Source organism: Balaenoptera acutorostrata, chromosome 5 (assembly GCF_949987535.1).
Source record: "Balaenoptera acutorostrata chromosome 5, mBalAcu1.1, whole genome shotgun sequence".
Classification (NCBI taxonomy): domain Eukaryota; kingdom Metazoa; phylum Chordata; class Mammalia; order Artiodactyla; family Balaenopteridae; genus Balaenoptera; species Balaenoptera acutorostrata.
The window spans coordinates 91,999,252-92,021,580 of NC_080068.1; the positions used below are offsets into that span (position 1 = coordinate 91,999,252).

The 22,329-nt window shown below is 38.0% G+C and overlaps 1 protein-coding gene across 3 annotated transcripts in view; it reads right to left on the reverse strand.

The window, feature by feature from the left end:
• PI4K2B (phosphatidylinositol 4-kinase type 2 beta) overlaps positions 1-17,875 on the reverse strand; it is a 31,494-nt gene extending 13,619 nt beyond the window's left edge. For 2 of the 3 annotated variants that reach the window (XR_009008430.1, XM_007168448.3), the window contains exons 1-6: positions 17,416-17,875; positions 8,017-8,153; positions 6,261-6,461; positions 5,506-5,637; positions 3,538-3,691; positions 1,950-2,011 (exon numbers count right to left, since the gene is read on the reverse strand). Coding sequence is in view for 2 of the 3 variants with exons in the window: in XM_007168448.3 (XP_007168510.2) it covers positions 1,950-2,011; positions 3,538-3,691; positions 5,506-5,637; positions 6,261-6,461; positions 8,017-8,153; positions 17,416-17,728 (999 nt within the window). In the remaining variant the exon portion in view is untranslated. The remainder of the gene's footprint in view (positions 1-1,949; positions 2,012-3,537; positions 3,692-5,505; positions 5,638-6,260; positions 6,462-8,016; positions 8,154-17,415) is intronic. The other variant, XM_057547278.1, reaches the window with a different exon arrangement.
• Between the last annotated feature and the right edge of the window lie 4,454 nt (positions 17,876-22,329).

Here is a 22,329-nt window from a genome sequence, read left to right on the forward strand (position 1 = left end):
GAAGGTACCAATTTACCCTTTAAGGGAAGAGACTGTCTTAAGAATCAGTAAAAACTTCATAATCACTATTTTTTTTTAAATTTGGTATTACAAATTCATACATTAATAGTTTCATTTTTTTTCCTCTTTGTGGAAGAGGGCTGGGAATTATCAAGACTTTAAAAAGTGTACTTCTGGATAATTTATTGTTAGATACATTGCTTAAATGTATGGTATTTGCAAAATATTGATATTTTTAAGATAACAACTTAAAGTTACCTTATTAAAATCAAGTCTTTCCTACGGTCTCATAGAAATAATTAGTTCAAACACAAAATGTTTCTAAATAAAACTCCCCAATGACCATAGCTAAATATAATAAGGTCCAGTAGAAGGAACTTCAAGAAACTCTTGATTACAGAATGTAGTCCATTCCTAACTTCTCCATTCTTCTGTAACGGAAACGAAGACCTCAGGGACAAGAGACTTTTCATGTTAAACAGTACCTCCTATTATCAAAAAATAGACGGTTGCCATTATTAAGTGGCCCAGATAAAATAACAAGATGTGAAAAAGATAATTTTTAAATTGAAAGTATTAGAGTGAAGGTCCAAGTGATATATGCCAGGTTTGTTCCTGTTAGTTTATATCAAGTATCTCGATGAAAATGCACAAAATACTTAAGAGCGGAAGAATAAGGTTTTCAGTAAAATCCAATTGCTTAAGATATACCAATAAAATATATTTAGGAACTGTTATAAATATGAATATTTTTATATGTGTATTTTAAAACCCATTTCTGCTATAACTGCCATTTATTTGTATTTCTATCATTTTTTTCTATTTACAACTTTATTGAGGTATAATTTACACACAATAAACTTTACATATTAAAGTGTACAATCTGACAAGCACTGACAGATGTGAAACCACCCAGAAGTTTCCTTGTGTCCCTTAGCAGTCCCCTCCCTCCCTCTACCCCACCCCAGGCAACCATGGCCTGCTTTCTGTCCCTAGGGATTAGTTTGCAGTTTCTAGATTTTTATATAAAAGGAATCAGACAGTATCTTCCCTTTTGTGTAGCTTCTTTCACTTGGCAGGATTTTGAGCTGCATTCACATTATTGCATATATCAAGCTTATTCTTTTTTTATTGCTGAGTACTATGAATATGTAATTTTAAATTTCTTTGATGAACACGGAAAACTACAAACTTTTAAAGTGATGCAACAGCTTTAAGTGATGAGAATACACAGACTGTAAACATTGGAGAAATTTATTTTTAATCAGTTAAAACTCTCTTAAATGTTTAAACTGATTAAAACTAGTAAAATTATTCTGAAAATATCTCTCATGTAAATATCTAAAATTTGAACTTAGGTAGTCAAAGTTGATAGGAATGGATCTAAAATCTATCATCCTGATAGTGTTGAGGGTCTTCACAGTCTATTATGTACATGAAAACCAGCTTCTTATAAGCATTAGAAGTATATTTTTTTAAGTTCAATGGCTATAATTCACAGGTAAAGCACATAGGTTCCATTTTATTGGGTAATTCTGCATTATCTAATCCTGAGTCATAAGGCTCAGAAAGAAGTGAATTAGTAAAATATAAACATTTTGACAAAAAATACTAGAAGCCTTTCTTTATTACATAAAAGCAAAATAAATATGGTGGTTATACAACAAATTTCCAAAGCCCTAAAAAAAGTACTGAGCTGATATCATTCTTCTATACTAATACAACATAAAAAATAAAACTGCACAGAGATTTTGAAAATAGAATAAAAAGTACAATGTAAACAGGTGAAGGAAAGAAAAAAGAGGATAAAAACAGAAAAAGGAGATAAAAACCAAGGATCTAGGTGAAGGAGAGGATGTGATGAAGAATAACTTAACGTCAAGGAATTTTTTACAGAAATTGATAGTGTGTGTATGTGTACATACATATATATATTAAAATTTCCTTACCGTAATTTCATCTTCTTGTTTCTGGTTTTCACATCTGATTAACCAGTTATCATTTCCCCTATCTTTCAAAACAAACAAACAAAAAAATCTGTTACTTCATTTTTTTATGGATATCATAGTTTAATCACGGGGAAAAATTTAGTCATCACTTTTTGAGACCTTCATTTGTTATCTGTAGCATATGGACATATTAAAGCCTCCAATTTAGCACATACAGACTAAAAATACTCATAAATGTTAGCTAACATTCATTGAGATTTACTCTGTGCCAGACATTGTTGTAAGTGCTTAACATGTATTAGTTCACTGAATTCTTATAACTCTGTGGTAGGTACGATTACTGTCAAGAACTCTTAAACCAAGGTTATTAAAAAGGATAATTTCTCTTCACCTTGGGAAGAAAAAGCATCCACCCCCATTTCCAGGCAAATTCCTGGATAGGCTCTTACCTAATGTCTCTATAGGAGTATTCTAGATTCTACACTAATTTTTAAAAAAACTGAACTATAGTCAATTCGCAATATTGTGTTAGTTTGAGGGGTACAGCAGTGATTCAGTTATATATACATATTTTTTTCAGATTATTTCCCATTATAGGTTATTACAAGATACTGAATATAATTCCCTATGCTATACAGTAAATCCTTGTTGCTTATCTGTTTTATGTGTGGTAGTTTGTACCTGTTAATCCCATACTCCTAATTTATCCCTCCTTCCTTCCCTCTCCCCTTGGGTAACCATAAGTTTGTTTTCTATGTCTATGAGTCTGTTTCTGTTTTGTATGTAGCTTCATTGGTGTTATTTTTTTGGATTCCACATATAAGTGATATCACATTATTTTTGTCTTTCTCTGTATGATTTACTTCACTAAGTATAATATTCTCTGGGTCCATCCATATTGCTGCAAATGGCAATATCTCATTCTTTTTCACGGCTGAGCAATATTCCATTGGACTCTACACTAATTTTAACATTAACTTAAGACCATATGATTTAATAAAGGTAAATCTAAAAAGGTACATAATGCTTTTCCAGAAACTAATATAAATAAGCAAAGATTTGGTTCTCAAGCTTCAGGGTGCATGAGAATTACCTGGAGGACTTACTAAACCACGAACTGCTGGCCTCACATTCAGCAGGTCTGGGCTGGGCTCCCAGAAGATGCATTTGTAACAAATGCCCACATAACACTGACCCTGACAGTCCGGGGAACCACATTTGGGAACCACTGTCGCAGATTATCTATTATGTTGGCCAAAAAGTTTGTTCGGGTTTTTCCATAAGATGTTACAACATTTCCAATTTCCAGCAGGCTTTGTCCTGTTGCCAAGAAACTCCCCGCTCCCGAGGGATAGGAACTGATCGTTATCACCTGGGCAGGAGCCTGCTCTGAGTCAGAATATCCAGTAGGAGATTAATTCTGCCTGGGAGAGTTGGTACTACATCTCTGTTTTCTAAGGAACGTAAAGAAAAAGTGGCCTCAAGACTACTGCATCAAAATTTTACATCTTTGATTTGGATAAACAAGAGTTGAATACAATTTGAAAGTTAACAAGATTTGAGTGAACAAATGAGAGAACTTCAGTACCTGTATTTCTGATGAGGTAATCCAAAATAACTAATCTTTCAAACTGTGACTGAAATTGTTTTCTAATATTCTCCGGCAAAGGGTCAGCTTCAAATTTCCTAAGCCAATATTCAGCCTCCTTGTAACCTTCAACAAATAACTGAAAGGAACCAATCTATAATTTTAAGAATTATAGTTAGAAAAGAAAATATAAGAACAAAGAGACTACTTTTTAAAGTTCTCAGCAGTATTGTCATAAAATACTTTATATGAACACAATAAGAAAAATCGAAGTTAACACTAATTTAGATAAGCCACATTTATCAAGAAAACTATTTTTATACACTAATTTAAAATAATCACATAAAGAATACATAGCAAATTAAAAACGCTCAATCCTAGACTTTCAAGGAGCATAGCAGCTATTTTAGGATAACTAAAAAACAAAATACACACGTGCCTTTAAGGTGATATTCTCAACAAGAATGCTGTTTTCTAAAAGTATTCATTAACATGAAGTTAATTTTGAAGACCAAATTTTACACCTATCCTGGTTATTTATTTAATAATAGTATAATTTTATCTTACTGAAAAAATACTTCAGGATTCTTTTTACAACATAAGATACAGAAAATGACTTTATTTTTATAAAAGAATGAATTCTTTGACTATGTAGCTTAAAGATCCTGTCATAAATTTTAAAGAAGTAACCAATTAATCATAACCTCTATAGTGGTTTTTTAAAAAAGTCCTTTCCTTGAAGATATGTCTATTTTATAAAGTTTTCTATCGCTAAAATTACTAGTTGTTAATATTAAACAATTTTTTTAAAGACGGAAATACAAATTTAAACAGCACAGGACACATAGGTAATGGGTAACCTAGCTGGCCTCATAAATATTTACAAACAAATCACTACAAAGAAAACCTATTTAGGACTCCACGCTTTCACTGCCGAGGGCCCAGGTTGGCTCCCTGGTCCAGGAACTAAGATCCCACATGCTGGGCGTTGCAGCCAAAAAAAAAAAATCTATCACTTATCCTAACACTTTATGTTATGGTTGGCATGAAATTTTAATGATTTCCTAAATGTTTTCTCTAAAGCACTCATAATGAAGTCCTAGTAGTCATAAATACGGAAATAATATCCTTCTTTAGTCACACCTATTTCAGCATATGCAAGGAGTAACAGGCCTTGTAAATTTTTTCAAAACTTCCTGCTTACTTGGAGTACAATATTAAAGACAAGTTAGGATAACCATGCATTTCTACTCCAATTCTTTTATATAGATAAATGCATAGCAACAACAAAACAACAAAATTGCATGTTAAATAATAATTAAAAAATAAATAAATAAAGCCTAGTGCTTTTTCTAGAATGTTTTTTCCCATTAACCCTCCCTACCCTTGCTTAGCTAGTTGCTAATCATCCCTTAGGTTTATTTAGAAGTGATAAGAAAAAACAAAATCTAATATGTAGTGAGTAAACTCGGCTACTATTGTTTACTATGTGCCAGGTACCGTACCAATACTTGACATATATTTTTTCATTTCATTCTCACAACCCTAAGAAGTAGTTTTTTATTATCCCCATTTTACAGAAACTGGGGCTTGGAGAGTAAGGGACTTGCCCAAGGTCTCAGAGCTAACTGGTGGAGAGGGCTGGAATAAAACCGAGGTCTAATTCTCAGCCTGCCCTTTCAGCCAGTACTTTATAAAGCCTTAGGTGCAGCCTCCTCTCGGAAATTCCCTAGCCCTCCAAAGTGGGTTAACTATCCCTCCTCTACCCTCTCTGGGCTCCCTGCACTTAACCATCCTCAACAGCTTTATCACATTGCGTTGAGACTGCTTGTTACTATAAGCTCTTGAAGGTGAGAAAACCGTTTTTACTAACATATATCCGCAGTCCACAGCACAGTGCCTAGCGCACAGAGCTCAGGTAATATGTGATGAACTTCCCCCCAAATAAAGCTCATCGCAGTAACTTACCTTAGGAGGAAGTCCTATCCGATGAAATTTTCTACCTACTTTTGGCACTTTCTCTAAAGCATACTTTTTGCCTCTAGATTTTGCACGGTCAATTGCACTGTAGTTAAATGTCTCACTGACAAGCCAAACCACCTAGAAACGTACAGTTTAGAAAAATGGCTATTAGAATTTGCATTATAGTATTTCTATTCACATACCCCATGGCACTCACTCTAATGCTGTAAATTAGCAAAGTTTAACACTATACTAAATGCTCCTGAGAATCTAAAATAGAAAGGCTAAGGGATTTGGCAAAGTTGGTTCAATGGCACACATGTATTTCTTTCTGAGAGAGGCAGCCTAAAATTGGCCAGTGGAAGAAAGAAGTAGTAGTCTTGAAATGTAGAATTAGGAATGAACATTTCACGTAGAACTTCAAGTAAAAATGTATAAAGGTCAGAAAGAAAAATATAGCAGTTTTGTGAGCATATTAGTTATCTCTACCTTCAAAAGAATTGCTAGGTTTTTTTCTGCTTTCTAAATGCTAGTTCTTTCTCCTCTTTTTGTCAGCATCATCTCAGCTCACCTGAGCAAGAGATATTCCCTTGGATACTTTGTGGATCTACACTAGAATCAATTTACTAGTCATTTGTGACTCTGGATTACAAGAAAAGGGGCTCAACTTTAGGCTCTGTCACTACAAATATTACTGAAGTGTTCACAGAGAAGTGGGCTGTAAATCAGAAGTACATGATTAAAAACAATTTCTGCCTTACCCTTGTTTTTGGTACAATGCCCAGATGAAGCTTTTCATCCACAAGGGAGGCACCAGCTTCGGAAAGGTATCCCTGATTAGGAAGCAGGCAGCCTCTGCCAAAGCAGCAAGGGCAGCAGACCTTATGAACATATTTGGTCCATTTTGGATTCAGGTGACCATAAGGCTCTTCCGATTTGGGTTTAAACACACCAATAATGTTCTATAGGGGGAAAAAAGTAGAAATTTTATTAGACTTTTAATACAGAGAGATAATAATCCATAAAACGCATTCTGATCATTTTCTACTTCTTCCCACCACAAATTTGGGCATCACTCTTAACTATTAAGAGGTTTAATTCTAATAACAGTTTTATATGCATTCTCATTCAACAATCTAAAATCAATAATCCTTTGGGCTAATGGTTTTCAAACCGTGCTCTGAGAAATTCTAGGGAAGGTGAGAGAAGAGGGGAGGGCAGGGCTCTAAGACCCTATCCACTGATTTCACCCATTTTATGTACTGGACTTCCTAGTTAAGAAGGGGTCCCACTGATTTTAAAATGTTTGAAAACCACTGACCTAGGTCAAACAGTGTTATTATTCAATATCTATTAAATACCCAAATTCTATGTTTATTTATTGTCTACTTTCCCAGTAGATGTGTATTCTAAAAGGGCAGGGACTTTCTCTGTTAGGGCTATATCCTAAGTACTGTGTACCTGGTACACAGTAGACATTCAAGCATCTGCTAAATGAATAAATCCAATGACAAAAAGTCATCTCTAAGATACAAAGGAAATGATAGGATATAGTGACATCTATGCTGCCAGATTCTCCTACCCTAAATCATTTTTCAGTTATTTCTTTATGAACCAATTTTTAAATAAATTCTCTCCTCTTAAAAAAAATTGCTCATGGATGTCTAAAAGTTTATAATCATTATTACTGGTCTGATAAAATACATTAATATTAAATTTAGAAGCTGAATTATCCTTAGACAAGAAATAAAAATCTAATTATAAGTATATAATTGTTTTATAATGCAATAAAGTCTGAGTCACTAATAAAAAAGTCAACACGAACAAATTAAGAAATCAAGCTTGGAATAAAGATTGAGAGATTGACATTACCTACATATATATATTTAAATCTCAAAAAAGACTATGTTTTAAAATATAACTTCAGTCTTTGCAAAAAATATTTGGATGGAATTATAATCTTTTTTCCTCCTGAAAAAGAGAACTGCTGGCTATGCATCATTCAGAAAGCTTTTAGAAATAATACAGATTTTTGAAAAATTCTAGACTAAGTGGAACAAAGTCCCGTATCAACTTCTCTTTTCTGCCTTAGAATTATACTTTGGTTCATTTCACTTTGTCACATTCCAACGCCTTCAAACTTCAGACTTCCCAGGCTCCTTCTCTGGTATAATGCTGGAAAAAATATTCTGAGGGTAAAATAAAACTCTGCTTGGTTTCTGTACGGTAAGGACTTGTGAATATAAACCCAACAAATCTACAGCTAAATGTGAGTATTCAATAAATACTTGAAACCAAATATTAAAATAATAAAACAGAAAACTATGGCTTAAAATGAATAGCTCAATTTTTAAGTCGTAGAGTGCTTTAGTTAATAGTAAACTGACCTTTATATCTGAAAAGAAGGTGCAATCAGATTTATTAGGAAAATATCTTCAGAAACTCACAATGACTTCACATTTAAATTAGTGTTTTCCAAAATGTCTGTTATGTATAGTAGGTCTGTGAAATTCTCACCCTCTTAGGATCCTTCACAAAGTAACTTCCACTTGAACCTTGAGAGATTCTTTCTGGATAAACTCCAAATTCTATTGCTTGCTCTGCTTTCAATATAACATCAGCAAATTCTGGATCATCCAAGAATGTATTCAACTCTGAAGAACCAACAATTATTGCATTAAGAAAAAACAATGTTAAATAGAATGCTAAGAAGAAGAAAAACCAGCTATGAGAATGCTCACAATATAGACCTGTAATACTGGATTAGATTATTAGCACTAAAACATTTAGGTACAGAAAAATGTAATTAAGTATTGTATGGGCTGGTTTGATGCTTTTTTTTCTTTTTCTCTAACCCCACTTCAAGCTATGACATGTGAAAAACAAGATCTCCTATACTGAAATAATCACACTAATGCCTTGTGTTAACTTGAACTCCTCCCTCCCAGTGTTTTTTTTTTTTTTAATTACTCACTTTTTTTTTTTTTTAAATGCTATTCTTGTCTGCTTACATTCTTTTTTTATGTATGTATGTATGTATGGCTGTGTTGGGTCTTCATTTCTGTGCGAGGGCTTTCTCTAGTTGCGGCAAGCAGGGGCCACTCTTCATCGCGGTGCGCGGGCCTCTCCCTGTCGCGGCCTCTCTTGTTGCGGAGCACAGGCTCCAGACGCGCAGGCTCAGCAGTTGTGGCTCATGGGCCGAGTTGCTCCGCGGCATGTGGGATCTTCCCAGACCAGGGCTCGAACCCGCGTCCCCTGCACTGGCAGGCAGATTCTCAACCACTGCGCCACCAGGGAAGCCCCCTCCCAGTGTTTTTGTTCTTCATCCCACCTCAGCCTCCGACTGCAGTCATACCTCAGATCTGTCATCACCAATACCTGCAATCTCTCCCTACTTTTCACTTCAAGCATCTATTTTTCCTAGTTCACGCCCTCTGGCACCCTGAGTCCAAAAATTCTTCCATCCCACTAGGACGTTCAAAGCACCGATTTACCATATACTGTTCAAGGGTCTTCACCCCCTTTGTGTCCCTACTTCCCTCCTTGCCAGCATAAATTGTGGTTAATCATCAAAAAATCACTCTCGGGCTTCCCTGGTGGCGCAGTGGTTGAGAATCTGCCTGCCAATGCAGGGGACGTGGGTTCGAGCCCTGGTCTGGGAAGATCCCACATGCCGCGGAGCAACTAGGCCCGTGAGCCACAACTACTGAGCCTGCGCGTCTGGACCTTGTGCTCCGCAACAAGAGAGGCCGCGATAGTGAGAGGCCCACGCACCGCGATGAAGAGTGGCCCCCGCTTGCCACAACTAGAGAAAGCCCTTGCACAGAAACGAAGACCCAACACAGCCAAAAATAAATAAATAAATAATAAAAATAAAGGAATTCCTTTAAAAAAAAAATCACTCTCTTCCTCCCACCCCTCATCATGGTTACACGGAAAAATCCCAATCCTGGATAAACCCAACTGACTACTGACTATGCCTATGCCTGGACAGCTGAACTTGACTAGATAAACACAAAGCCTGGTGTCTCCCCTTAAATTCATCACCACAATCCTCAGGTGGACCCTTCATGTTGCCCTGGGAGCATACTACAATCCTGTTAAAGACTCAATGCTTGTGTCCCTCAAAACACGTCGAAGCCTTAACCCCTAATGTGATCATACAGGGAGTGGGGTCTTTGGTAGGTAATTAGGTTTAGATGAGGGTGGGGGCCCCATGATGGGATTAGGCCATGTGAGGACACAGTGAGAAGGCTGCCATCTGCAAGTCAAGAAGAGAGCCCTTAGCAAGAACCTGATCATGCTGGCACCCTCATCTTGGACTTCCCAGCCTCCAGAACTGTGAGAAATAAATGTCTGTTGTTTAAGCCACTCCAGCTAGGGTATGTCATTATAATGGCCTAAACTAGGACGACTCCCCTAATACACAGACTTTCCCACTCTTCTGGACAACTATCTCATACCCTCCCCTCTCCTCAAATTCCCAACACCACTTTCCTCTCAGCAGATGATCTTCCTATTTCAAGAAGAAAAGAGAAGCAAGCAGAAAAAACTATCATCAGCCCTCAGCACCATATCTACCCATCCACAACCTCTGCCTCCTGCTTATTACTATAGATGGATGATCCAAGCTCTAAGATCAACTCCTCCACTTTGTATACTAGACCTATCTCTTCCTGACTTCTCCAGGACATTTCTTCTACAATTCTTTCCTGTATCAATATTTCCCTCTCTATTGGATCATTTCCGCCACCATACAAAGCATGGTGTAATTTTTCTCATCTCAAATCTCTCTTAGCCCCCAAAGTCCCCCTAGACACCCCCTCATTTCTTTGCTCCCTTTTATAGCAGAAGACTTCTATAATTATATTTACCATCTCCAATTTTTCTTCTCCCACTCTCTTCTGAACCCATTTCAATCACGCTTCTGACCTGACCACTCCATTGATACAATTTTTGTCAGGGTCCATAGTGACATCCACATTGCTAAATCCAAACTTAGAACTGATCTTCCTTGACCAACACCATCGTTCCACCCTGTCGGTCACTCCCTCCTCCTGAAAACACTTTCTTCACTTGGCTTCCAAGATGCCACTTCTCCAAGTTGTCCTTCCATTTCATTAGCTCCTCTTTTTCAGTCTTCTGTGGGCTCATTTTCATCTCCCTGACCGCTTAACTTTGGAATGCCCAGGTTCAGTTCATGGCCCTCTTCTCTCCCTCATCAGCACTGATGGCTCCCTGATTTATATCTCAAGCCTGGACTTCTGCCCTGAACCCCAGACTATTATACTCAGCTTCTCCATTTGGATGTTTAGTAGACAGTTCAAACTTTACTGCCTCAAACTCAATTCTTCATTTCCTCTCAACTGCTTCACTCCCAGTATTCCCTGTGTTAGTTACTGGCAACTCCAAATCTTCTAGGCGCTCTTGCAGAAAACCTTGGAATCATCCATGGTCTCACACCCTCACCCCCCGACAGCCAACAGCAAGTTGTGTAGCTGTACCTTAAATGAATATCCAGAACCTAACCACCTCTTACCACCTCCATTCCTTCCATGTGATTCAAGTCACTATCAACTCTAGCCTAGACTGTTACAAGAGTCTCCTAACTGATCTCCCCTCTACACTCAACAGTGAAGGTACGGTAATCCTTTTAAAACGTAAATCAGGGAATTCCCTGGCGGTCCAGTGGTGAGGACTCAGCACTTTCACACACAGGGCAGCCCAGTGCTTCTCCATCTCACTTGAAGAAAAACTCTAAGTTCTTATATTGGCCCCCAAGACCCTACCCAATCTCCCCTAACCTCCACTTTATTTTTCTGGTTAGCACTTATCACCTAACATATTATATAACTTATTTATTTTGTGAGCTCCCAAGAAGACAAGGATTCTCTCACTGCTATATACCCAGAACTTTTATAGTTCCTGGAACATAAAAGGCATTCAATAAACACTTGCAGAATTAATAATTAATCATTTAAAGTGGTAGAGAAGCCAAAAATTATTCACATTTTACTCTGAAAGGCATTTAAATGCTATTACACGTCAATCTTATGAAAATTCAAACTATAAACTTTCCTTAATTTAAAATTTTCCTTAATTCAGACATAAATAAAACTATTATTTACTAATTTTTAAAAGTTTATGCTGAGAAAAATACTACAAAAAGGGCCCTTGGGCATATTTAACCTACTTAAAAGAATAAATAATCCAAGTACTTTAGTCAAGTCTATACAATTGATATACTATTTCCAGATCTATTCCATGAAAATTCTTAAGAATGAAGGAGAAACTTTGTCTTTCTTGTTCACTGTGCATCCCTAGCACCTGGAAGAGGAATTGGCGTTTAGTGGGTTCTTCATAAACATTTAAATGACTTAAATGAAGTATTAGTTGTGTGGCAGAATAGGCCAATAATAATTATAATTAGTCAAATGATATTTCTTCTAGATCAGGGCTCTTAACAAGAAAGAACTTGAAAAGCTATTTATTTCAGCTTTGCTCACAGTACTGATGTACTTTCCATAATACATCACCAAGCAGGTGGTCTCTGGACCAATGTTTAAACACTTCCAAAGAGAGATCACTCCTTTTTCCATACTTTTTGTGTTTGTTTGAAAACAAATATAAACTTTCTTTTTCAGAAATAGGTTTCCTGTAGTTTCACCCAATGTCCTAGACCTGCCATCTGGAGCAAAACAAAAGTCTACTTACTCCTCTCTTCCCAGGGATAGCCCTTCAAATAGCTGAAGATCATTTCATGCTCCCCTAAGTCTCCTCTATTCTCCGCCTCCTTCCATATGGAAGTTTTTTCAGGCTTTTCAGCATCCGAGTTGCCCTCCTGCTTCATGCTTCAGTTTTCAATGTGCCACTTTAAAATATGGTCTCCAGAATCAAGCAACCCATTGCAGAGAATAGAGATATCTCTCAGTCTTGACACTATACCAAAATAAGAAGCACTCTAGTATTACAATTGTTGTTTAGGAGTCCTGTCATACTAATTCATGTTGAAATGGCTAAACTCTTGGACCCCTTTTGGTCTCTCCCATCCTGTTCCAATTCTTTTGGAAACTATGTGCAGACTTTGACATTACTATTAGATGTTATCAAATTGCTTTATGGGTTAAGCTTTATGAGTTCACCATAGAACCTGCCTTTGTTACTCTCACGGAGCCCAGGATCATACTCTGAATTCAGCTTCAACCAAAATCAGATCAGAACGATTCCTATAAAATCAGCCTGGATGTTCTCAATCCCTTTTTCTTTAACTTGTCCCTTTATTGAGCAACTCTTTTGGATAAATGAGATTATCTCCCTACATGAAAACTGGCATTCTTTGAAAATGGTCTGGATTTACCATCACAATCCAGAAAGGCACTTAAGAGACAACTGGTCCTACCTAACTACCGCCAGGAAAAAAAAAAAGGCTATATATCAACTATTCTAAAAATCAAAGTAATTATTTTTTAGTAATTTTTCTGATTCATAACTCACAATTACATTCTACAACTTTCTTCATTTTATTTACCTAAATGTGTATTTAGCAATGAGTTTAAGTTGGAGAACACACCCTAAAGTTACACCACTTCAAGATAAATGTGCCATGGAGATTTGGTTTGAAGGTCTGTTGTCATTGTTTGGTTTGATTTTTAATAGCTGAGGGCTTAATTAGCTATATCTTCTTTAAATTTTTAAAATTACTTTCTCCCTTTTAAGAAATAAACTATGAGATTTTTATTTGTCCCTGTATCAAAAAATATTCAAATTTTCTGAGAATGTGAGTTCTATCTCTGTATACTCTCTTTGGCACTCCTCCAAGAAGCAGTGGCCTTCTAGTCAAGTTCCAGTCCTATTCAAACTCCACACTTTTCACAAGGCATCCAGCCCACCCTCTGAACCTTTGCCCATGCTGTTCTGATGTATATGCCAAGTTTCCTTTCTATGGCTAATTCTTATCCATCCTTCGACTTCATCTGATCACCTTGCAACACTATAACAAAATAATCTATGTTCCAGGAGGGCAGAGAGCTTTGTTTTGCCCTGTGATATATGCCAAGTGCTTAAAACTGTACCTGGCACATGGTAAACCCTCAATAAATTTGCGAATTATTTATTAACAAACCCTTAACCACACGTAAGGGTTACAGCTGATCCTCTGATAAGCAGAAATGGAAAACGGATTAAGAGAACCCCTTGTATAACCTCTTATATTTAGTTTTATATAAGTATGCATGGTAACTTATCAAGTTCTCATTTTAAATAAATAAATCAAAATGAACTCTTCCTCACCTAAGGGTTGGGACTATATCTTACCCACTGGCAAGAATATTTTCTAAAAAGAAAAGTAGCTGGCTCACAAGTTTGGTGATCTGACCCAAACTGGAACCCTCAGGGGTTCCAGTGCTATTCATCCTCAAGTCTCAAATTGGACGCTACTTCCTCTGCTAAATCTTCCCTGGCCCCTAAATCCAGGGTATGGCTCAATGGAAGCCTTGGCTTTCCCCATCCAAGCACATATACCCTCTGTTAGAACTGTTTGTTTTAATTGACTCTTTCCTCCATTAGGTTATAAGGTTACATGGGGACAAGGCTTGTGACTGGACATCCATTTGATATCTGGCCACCACGGTTTCCCCAAGGCCTCAATTTCCACTGGCACCCCATAGACACTGAAACATTTGCTGAATGACGGATCTCTGCAATAAATGGAAAACAAGAATAAGTGTATTCTAATTATTGGCTGAGGAATATCTCCAACACACTGCTGCTCACTACCTTTCAAAAGTTCAGCTTTGGAGGATTGTCAAGATCCATGGGATATCCACTCTTCTAACACCTTCCTCTAAATTAAGCCAGACTATCAGCATCTTCAATCTAGACCTAGCAATACTGATACCACCACCCACTAGAATTACTTCTACTGAAATGAACTTCAGGGAAGTTGTAAGAAACACTCCTGTGAAATTCAACACTTTTATTACCAAGATATTACTCAGCATATAATCTCTTCTCCAAGAGAATACATGACAGTTTATCCTTTGCCAGTTTTGTCTTGGTTCAAATAACTAGTCTGTCTATGGACAGAGTGATTGTCTTGCAAGTGACTGTGTTTCTCTCAAGTTGGCTGCTCAGTAATCTTAATCTTAAATATCTTAAATATCAAATTTGTGGGCTGCCTGTATTGAGTGTGTGATGTTAATTTTGCGTACTCTTATTCCAGCCTCCATCTTATTTATTTCATTGCTCTTACTTCCCATTCTCATATATTTTCCTTACTTTTAAATGATTTTATTTTGTTCGTACATTTATAAGCCACCATGAATCATTAAATGGCTTATAAACACACACTCTCTTTTACTTTGGAAGCTCTTTGTGAATTCTAACATCATTCTCTAATTGCCAGGCTCTCCAACAAAATTGATAAGTGCCTCTGGTTTATATTAACTGGGACCTTCACTTCACCTCTCTGTGCTTCCTTAAAATGAAAATAAATAAAAAATAGTGCTCACATCATAGGGTTGGTTATAAATTAATACATGTGAAGCACATAGAACCATGCCCTGCACGTACTGTTTTGTGGGTATTAACTGTTATCATCTTTACTACTCTTCAACTCACTGATTAAAATGACAACTGGAACAAGGAATGCCACTAATCCTTTTGACATTGATCCAACAACACTATGTTTATGCTGGTTCTAGACTTTGTCACATGTCTTGTTCAAGTAAAGATAACAGACATATGACATTCTTCCACTGGGTAAAGTACATAAAGCTCCTGTTTGCATAAACAAAATAGTTAAGCATCATAAATGACGTTAATATTAATCTAAAGGCAAGAATATCTTGGAACTAGAGAGGTGGCTTCATGGAAATTGGATGGTAAAGGACAAAGCAAGTTAATGGACTCAAAAAATAACTAAACTTAATCATCTAGTTAAATTAATTATGAACTTTCTAGGAGAATGGTTTGAAATTTTAAAAATAGTTTTTACAGTTCAAAACTATTCTTCAATCCATTAAAAATAAGACCTCCATAATAAGTAAACAAAAGTTAACAATTATTTTATAACACTTGGGGATCTACAGCAAAATGGAAAAACTGTAGGACATGAAAAAACTAGGTTCAGTCTGGCTTTTCCACTTCCTGGACCTTGACTTTGGCTTACCTCTGAAGTTCTATCAACTGCTAGTCATTACAGTTTTCATTCATTTTCAGTCTTCACACTCAGGATGGGGGTAAATAACAACTAACTTGCTGTGCTATTGTGAGAATTAATGAAATATACAAAAAAAGATCTTAGCAAACTGTAAACTGTGATATAAGTAAGTTACTGCCATTCAAAAGGTTGGAATTCTCTTTAATAATCCATTTGTATTCAAATATTATACTCTATCTCCACTTTTACTTTCCCTAGCCTAAATATCATTTGTTTACAAAACCTCACCTTCATAGAATAAATATATTTTCAAGGTTTTAGGCTCTTTTAAAATCTAGCTACACAGGTAACTTTGGGTAGAAAAAGGCAAGCTACTCACACAAATCTTAGTTACTTCACAGATCGGTTTCTAGGTAATATATATCCATATTATCAATGTAGCTGGGTGAATGTGGATCCATTTGTGATTTGATTGCAAATGCATGTTTGTTTGTTCTGTTAAATGTTGTACTGTCAATGCATCCAAAAGCTAACATAATGGTAGCTAGCCGCCTGTATATTAGACAGGTTTGTTAAAGCTTTATTCATTAAAGTCTGCTTCCCTTGGGCTGCTCTGATTTATTTACTCTAGAATATTTGACCATAAATTCAACTACAACTAGAATAACCTACTCTATCCAGAATTCTTTAAATTGTAGAAGCCCCATTAGTGTACTAATAGCAGGACATGTAAAATCTAACCACTCCAGAAAAACTTAAGCAGCATTAATGAAAACTACATTTTCTGTGCCTTTTCTTTAAGCTCACATGTGGAATGAACTCCAGGCACAATGCACACATCTGGTCATTTAAACCATCCTTACCACCAGCAAGTAGGTGTTATCACGGCCATTTTACAAACTAGCCTGTCTCAGCTCTACCTAGGACTCTTACAAGCCTATTCTATTTTACTATCCAATTAGTCTTATTCGACTCGATCATGCCAAAAAATTCGATTTATCAATAAATATCAATGCCTGCAGTCGCATACCTTTCAACATCATTTCAATTATCCTCTCTTTCACGTGAGGCTGTCAGTCTGCTTAAGAGTGAAACAATTTTTTTCTTTTTCTTTTTAAAGTATAAAAATAGAAATGACTCAGGAAAGGAAACTTTGCAAGAGAGAGAGCAGGTACAGAAATTCAACTGCTTCTGCCCCCTTTGGCTAATGTTACAGTAACAATATTTAATTTAAAAAGTTTTTGAAACGTGTCCCAGTGGCAACCGGATATTCTTGCTCTCTGTCTCTCGGCTGTCATCCACCTTGCAAATTCACCAACTTTCCTGGTAGTTCAGGGTTCTTACCCCAAAACTCAAGTCCAAACTTGAGCAAACAACTTACGTCATTTTACAGTGTTAAATTTTCCTGTCTGATTCCAAAAGTTTAGGCTCACTCTTAGGGGAGGCCTCAAGGATCAGTGTTTAATGACAACCCCGGGCCTCAGGTGAAGCAGCTTATAGCCCCTGGAAAAGGTGCGAGTAAACGGGGAAGCAGGAGAGAACGGCGCGGTGTCCAAGGTGTGACCAGCGGCTGACCCTCGGCCTGTGCGTCGGACCTGATGCCCGGCGAAGAGCCTTTCCTACTAGGCAAGGGCTAGCGGGAGACAGCGAAAGAAGCCGGGGGTAGGGACCCAAGGAGGGGCTTGAATGGGGGGCTAAGCGGCGGCGGCGACAGGCGCTCTGGGAGGGCGCCGGGGAAGGGAAGAGCCGGATCGCACCTGAACCCACGGGGCGGTTCCGGTCCAGGTTGGTGGGCGAGCTCCGCAGGCGCTCCAAACTCAGGGAAGAAGAGAAAGACGCATCCCTGGGCAGGAGCAGCAGTTCCCGGTCACTGGCCTGGTTAGGGGAGGCCGCGCCCTCCTCCCCGGCAGCCTTCTCCAGCCTCACGGCGCCCCCCGGAGCGCCCTTCCGCGGCTGGGCCCAGGCGATCCGCGGCAGCAGCGGCTCCCGCTCCTCGTCCTCCTCGTCCTCCTCCTCCAGGCTCCCGCCGCCCGCGGACGCCTGCCGCCCGGGCTCGGAGGGCTCCGCCATGGCCTCCCTCTGTGCCTTCCGCGCTGAGACTGACTCACAGAGGCGAGGCGTCCGGGTCTGGCCTCGGCATCGCGGGGAACCGGCACCGAAAGCACCTCTCCAGTGTGTGGTCCCGCTCGGCGCCCGCCCGGCGGTTGCCCCGCCCAGCCGCCGGCCGAGCCCCACCTCGCGCCCATCCCGCGCCTGCGCGGAAGGGCAGGGGCGGCTGAGATGGGGGGGCGCGGCGCGCGGGGCGGGGCCGCCACCTGCTTCCTAGGGGCCGCAAAGACGGCGGGAGGGGCTGATGTTACTCCTCGTGGAGCGCAGGGGTCGAAGTTAACTTACCTCTGCAGAGGTGCCCTTCTCCAACCCCAATCGGCCTCTCCCTCCCCTGCAGAATTCTCATAGAGTTTACCACAGTCTATACCTGTATATTTCTTTGTATGACAATGTACATGTTTCCCCCACCAGAAGTCCACGAGAGCCAGGACCTTGTCATTTTTTCAAACATCCCTGATTTTGGTATTTTGCATTTTCTCTTTTTTTTTTCTACTGACTAATATGGCCAGAAGTTTATAAAAATTTTAAATTTTTTCAAAAAGCCATCTATGGTTCCATTGATTATCTATTCTCTAGCTTATTGACTTTTGTTCTTTATTATTTCCTTCTTCCTACTTAACTGGGATTTGACTTCCTCTTCTTCTAGCTGATTAGATATTATTTTCTAGATATTATTTTAAAATTATTATATAGATATATTTTTAGGGAGATTGCGATTGACACATATACACTATTTATTTTTATTTTATTTATTTTTGGCTGTGTGGGGTCTTCATTGCTGCGCACGGGCTTTCTCTAGTTGCGGCGAGCAGGGGCTACTCTTCGTTGCAGTGCATGGGCTTCTCATTGTGGTAGCTTGTCTTGTTGCAGAGCACGGGCTTTAGGCGCGCAGGCTTCAGTAGTTGTGGCACGTGGGCTCAGTAGTTGTGGCGCACAGGCTTAGTTGCTCCGTGGCATGTGGGATGTTCCCGGACCAGGGCTCGAACCCGCATCCCCTGCACTGGAAGGCGGATTCTTAATCACTACACCACCAGGGAAGCCCTAGATATTATTTTTTAATTACAGTGTAGTTGACACATGACATTATATTACTTTCAGGTATACAACATAATGATTCAATATTTGTATATATTGCAAAATGATTCCTGGATATTATTACTGATTTTTAATTTAATTCTGTTGTGGACAGAAAGGAGTCACTAAAATTTCAACCTTTTGGAGTTTATTGAGACTCATTTCATAAGCCACCATATTATCTACCTTGGTGAACATCCTATGTGTGCTTTAAGAAAGAATGTGTATTCTGCAGTTGAGTAGTTATGAAACTGTCAATTTTTTTCTATAAATATTAATTCAGTTTGGTATTGATAGTGTTATTCTGATTAACTATATCCTTATGAATTTTTAAATTTAGTTGTTCTATCATTCTCCGAAAGGAGAATATTACAATCTAACTGTGAATGTGGATTTGTCTATTTCTTCTTTTAGTTTGATGAGTTTTGCCTTTATGCATTTTGAAGTTGTGTTATTAGGTGCATATATATGTATGATTTTTATGTCTTCTGTTAGGCTTTCAAGTCTTCCTGATTATTTAACCCTCCCTTTCTTCCTTCCTTCCTTCCTTCCGTTCTCTCTCTCTCCCCACCCCCCCTCTTTCCTTCTTTCATGAACTGCCCCTCCTTATCTCTCTTAATACTCCTGGCTTGAATTCTATATTGTCTGATAATAATACAACCTCTCCACCTAATACAACCTCTCCACCTAATACAACCTCTCCACCTTTCTTATGTTTACTGTTTGCCTGGTAAATCTTTTTCCTTTTCTTTTCAATCTCTTTATATTAAATATGTGTCTCTTGTAGATAGAGTCTAGTTGGTTCTTTTTTTTTTTTTTTTTGGCTATGTTGGGCCTTCCTTGCTGTGAGCAGGCTTTCTCTAGTTGCGGCGAGCGGGGGCTACTCTTTGTTGTGGTGGCTTCTCTTGTTGCGGAGCACGGGCTCTAGACATGCAGGCTTCAGTAGTCTCGGCACATGGGCTCAGTAGTTGTGGTTTGCAGGCTCTAGAGCGCACGCTCAGTAGTTGTGGCGCACGGGCTTAGATGCTCAGCGGCATGTGGGATCTTCCTGGACCAGGGCTCAAACCTGTGTCCCCTGCATTGGCAGGCAGATTCCTAACCACTGCGCCACCAGGGAAGTCCTATAGTTGGTTCTTGATTAAAAAAAAAAAAATCCAGTCTGATAATTTCTGCCTTTTAATTGGAGTTTTTAGTCTATTTACATTTAACGTAAGATTAATATTGTTGGATGTTAAGTCTATTATTATTTGCAATTTGTATTCTATTTGTTTCATCCCTTTTTTGTTCTTTTGTTTCTCCTTTCCTGCTTTCATTTGGGTTAATCAATATTTGTTTATATTTCATCTTCATTCCTTTATTGACCTTCCACTAAACTTCTTTACATTAATTTTTAGTGCTTACTCTAGCATATGCATGCTTAAAGTGTCTCAATGCACATGACCTCATATTGTAGTAACTGATGTAAAATGTAAGAACCTTGCAAAAGTGTAGTTCTATTTATCCTCCATCCTTTACATGATTGCTTTCATATACATTAGGCCCACCTATGTTCTTTTTTTTTTTTATAAATTTATTTATTTATTTATTTATTTATGGCTGTGTTGGGTCTTCGTTTCTTTGCAAGGGCTTTCTCCAGTTGCGGTGAGCAGGGGCCACTCTTCATCGCGGTGCGCGGGCCTCTCACTGTCGCGGCCTCTCCCGTTGCGGAGCACAGGCTCCAGACGCGCAGGCTCAGTAGTTGTGGCTCACGGGCCTAGCCGCTCTGTGGCATGTGGGATCTTCCCGGACCGGGGCACGAACCCTTGTCCCCTGCATTGGCAGGCGGATTCCTAACCACTGTGCCACGAGGGAAGCCCCCCACCTATGTTTAAATGCAGTGAACTATTTTTGCCTTAAACAATTACGTCTTTTAAATAAAATTTTTAAATGTATATTCTTTTCTATTTACCTACATATTTACCATTTCCAATGCCCTTTATTTCTTCCCATAGATCTGAGTTTTCATCTAATATCATTTCCCTTCCCTCTGAATAATTTTTAAAAAGCATTTCTTGTAATTCATAAATTCTAAGTTTTTGTTTCTCTGAAGTCATCTTTATTTCACTATCATTTTCAAAGAATATTTTCTCTGCATATAGAATTCTGGATTGATGTTGCCCCCTACCCCTGCTCCAAGTTTAGCTCTTAAAAATATGATCCCATTGTCCTCTAGCTTTCATTGTTTCTGAATCCTGTCCCTCTACCCACCCACTCAATTTCTACTATGTCATTTTTCCCTAGCTGCCTTTAAGATTTTCTCTTTATCTGGTTTTCAATAGTTTGACCATGATGTTTGTGGTATGAATTTCTTTTTTTATATATCCTGCTTGGGTTTTGCTGGGTTTATTCATTTTTAAAGTTATGTATTCTACCAAATTTGGGGAAATCTGTCATTATTTTTTCAAAAAATTTTCTGCCCCATTCTCTCTTCCCTTTCTTTCTGTGATTCCTATTACATGTATGTTAGGCTCTTTAATATTGTCTTGAACGCCACTAGGGCTCTGTTCATTTTTTTCAACAGTTTTTATCTCTGTTTTCAGATTGGATAATTTCTTTTAATCTGTTTCTAAGTTTGCCAACCCTTCAGCCATTTCTAAATAGCTGTTAGGACTACCCAGTGAATTTTTTATGTCAAATTTTGTACTTTTCAGTTCTAGAATTTCCATTTCTCTCTCTCTCTCTTCTTAGAATTTCTATATCTCTGCTGAGTTTTTCTGTTAATTCATTATTTTGACCATATACTTTTTCATGTCCTTGCATATATGTATAATAACTGTTTAAAACTCTTTTCTAGCCACAGTGGAGAACGGTATGGAAGTTTCTTAAAGAAGAAAAAACAGTTACCATATGATTCAGCGATCCAACTCCTGGGCACATATCCAGAGAAAACCATAATTGGAAAGATACATGCACCCCAATGTTCATAGCAGCTCTATTTACAATAGCCAAGACATGGAAGCAAGCTAAATGCCCATCAACAGATGAATGAATAAAGAAGATGTGGTATATATATATATATATATATATATATATATATATACACAATGGAGTATTACTCAGCCATAAAAAAGAATGAAATAATGCCATTTGCAGAAACATAGATGGACCTAGAATTTATCATCCTAAGTGGAGTAAGTCAGAGAAAGACCAATATCATATGATATCACTTACACGTGGAATCTTAAAAAAAATGATACAAAGAACTTATTTACAAAACAGACTCACAGACATAGAAAACAAACTTATGGTTACCAAAGGGGAAAGGAAAGGGGGTGGGATAAACTGGGAGTTTGGGATTAACATATACACACTACTATATATAAAATAGATAAACGACAAAGACTTACAGTATAGCACAGGGAGTTATATTCAGTATCTTATAATAATCTATAATGGAAAAGAATCTGAAAAAGAATATATATCACTTTACTGTACACCTGAATAACACA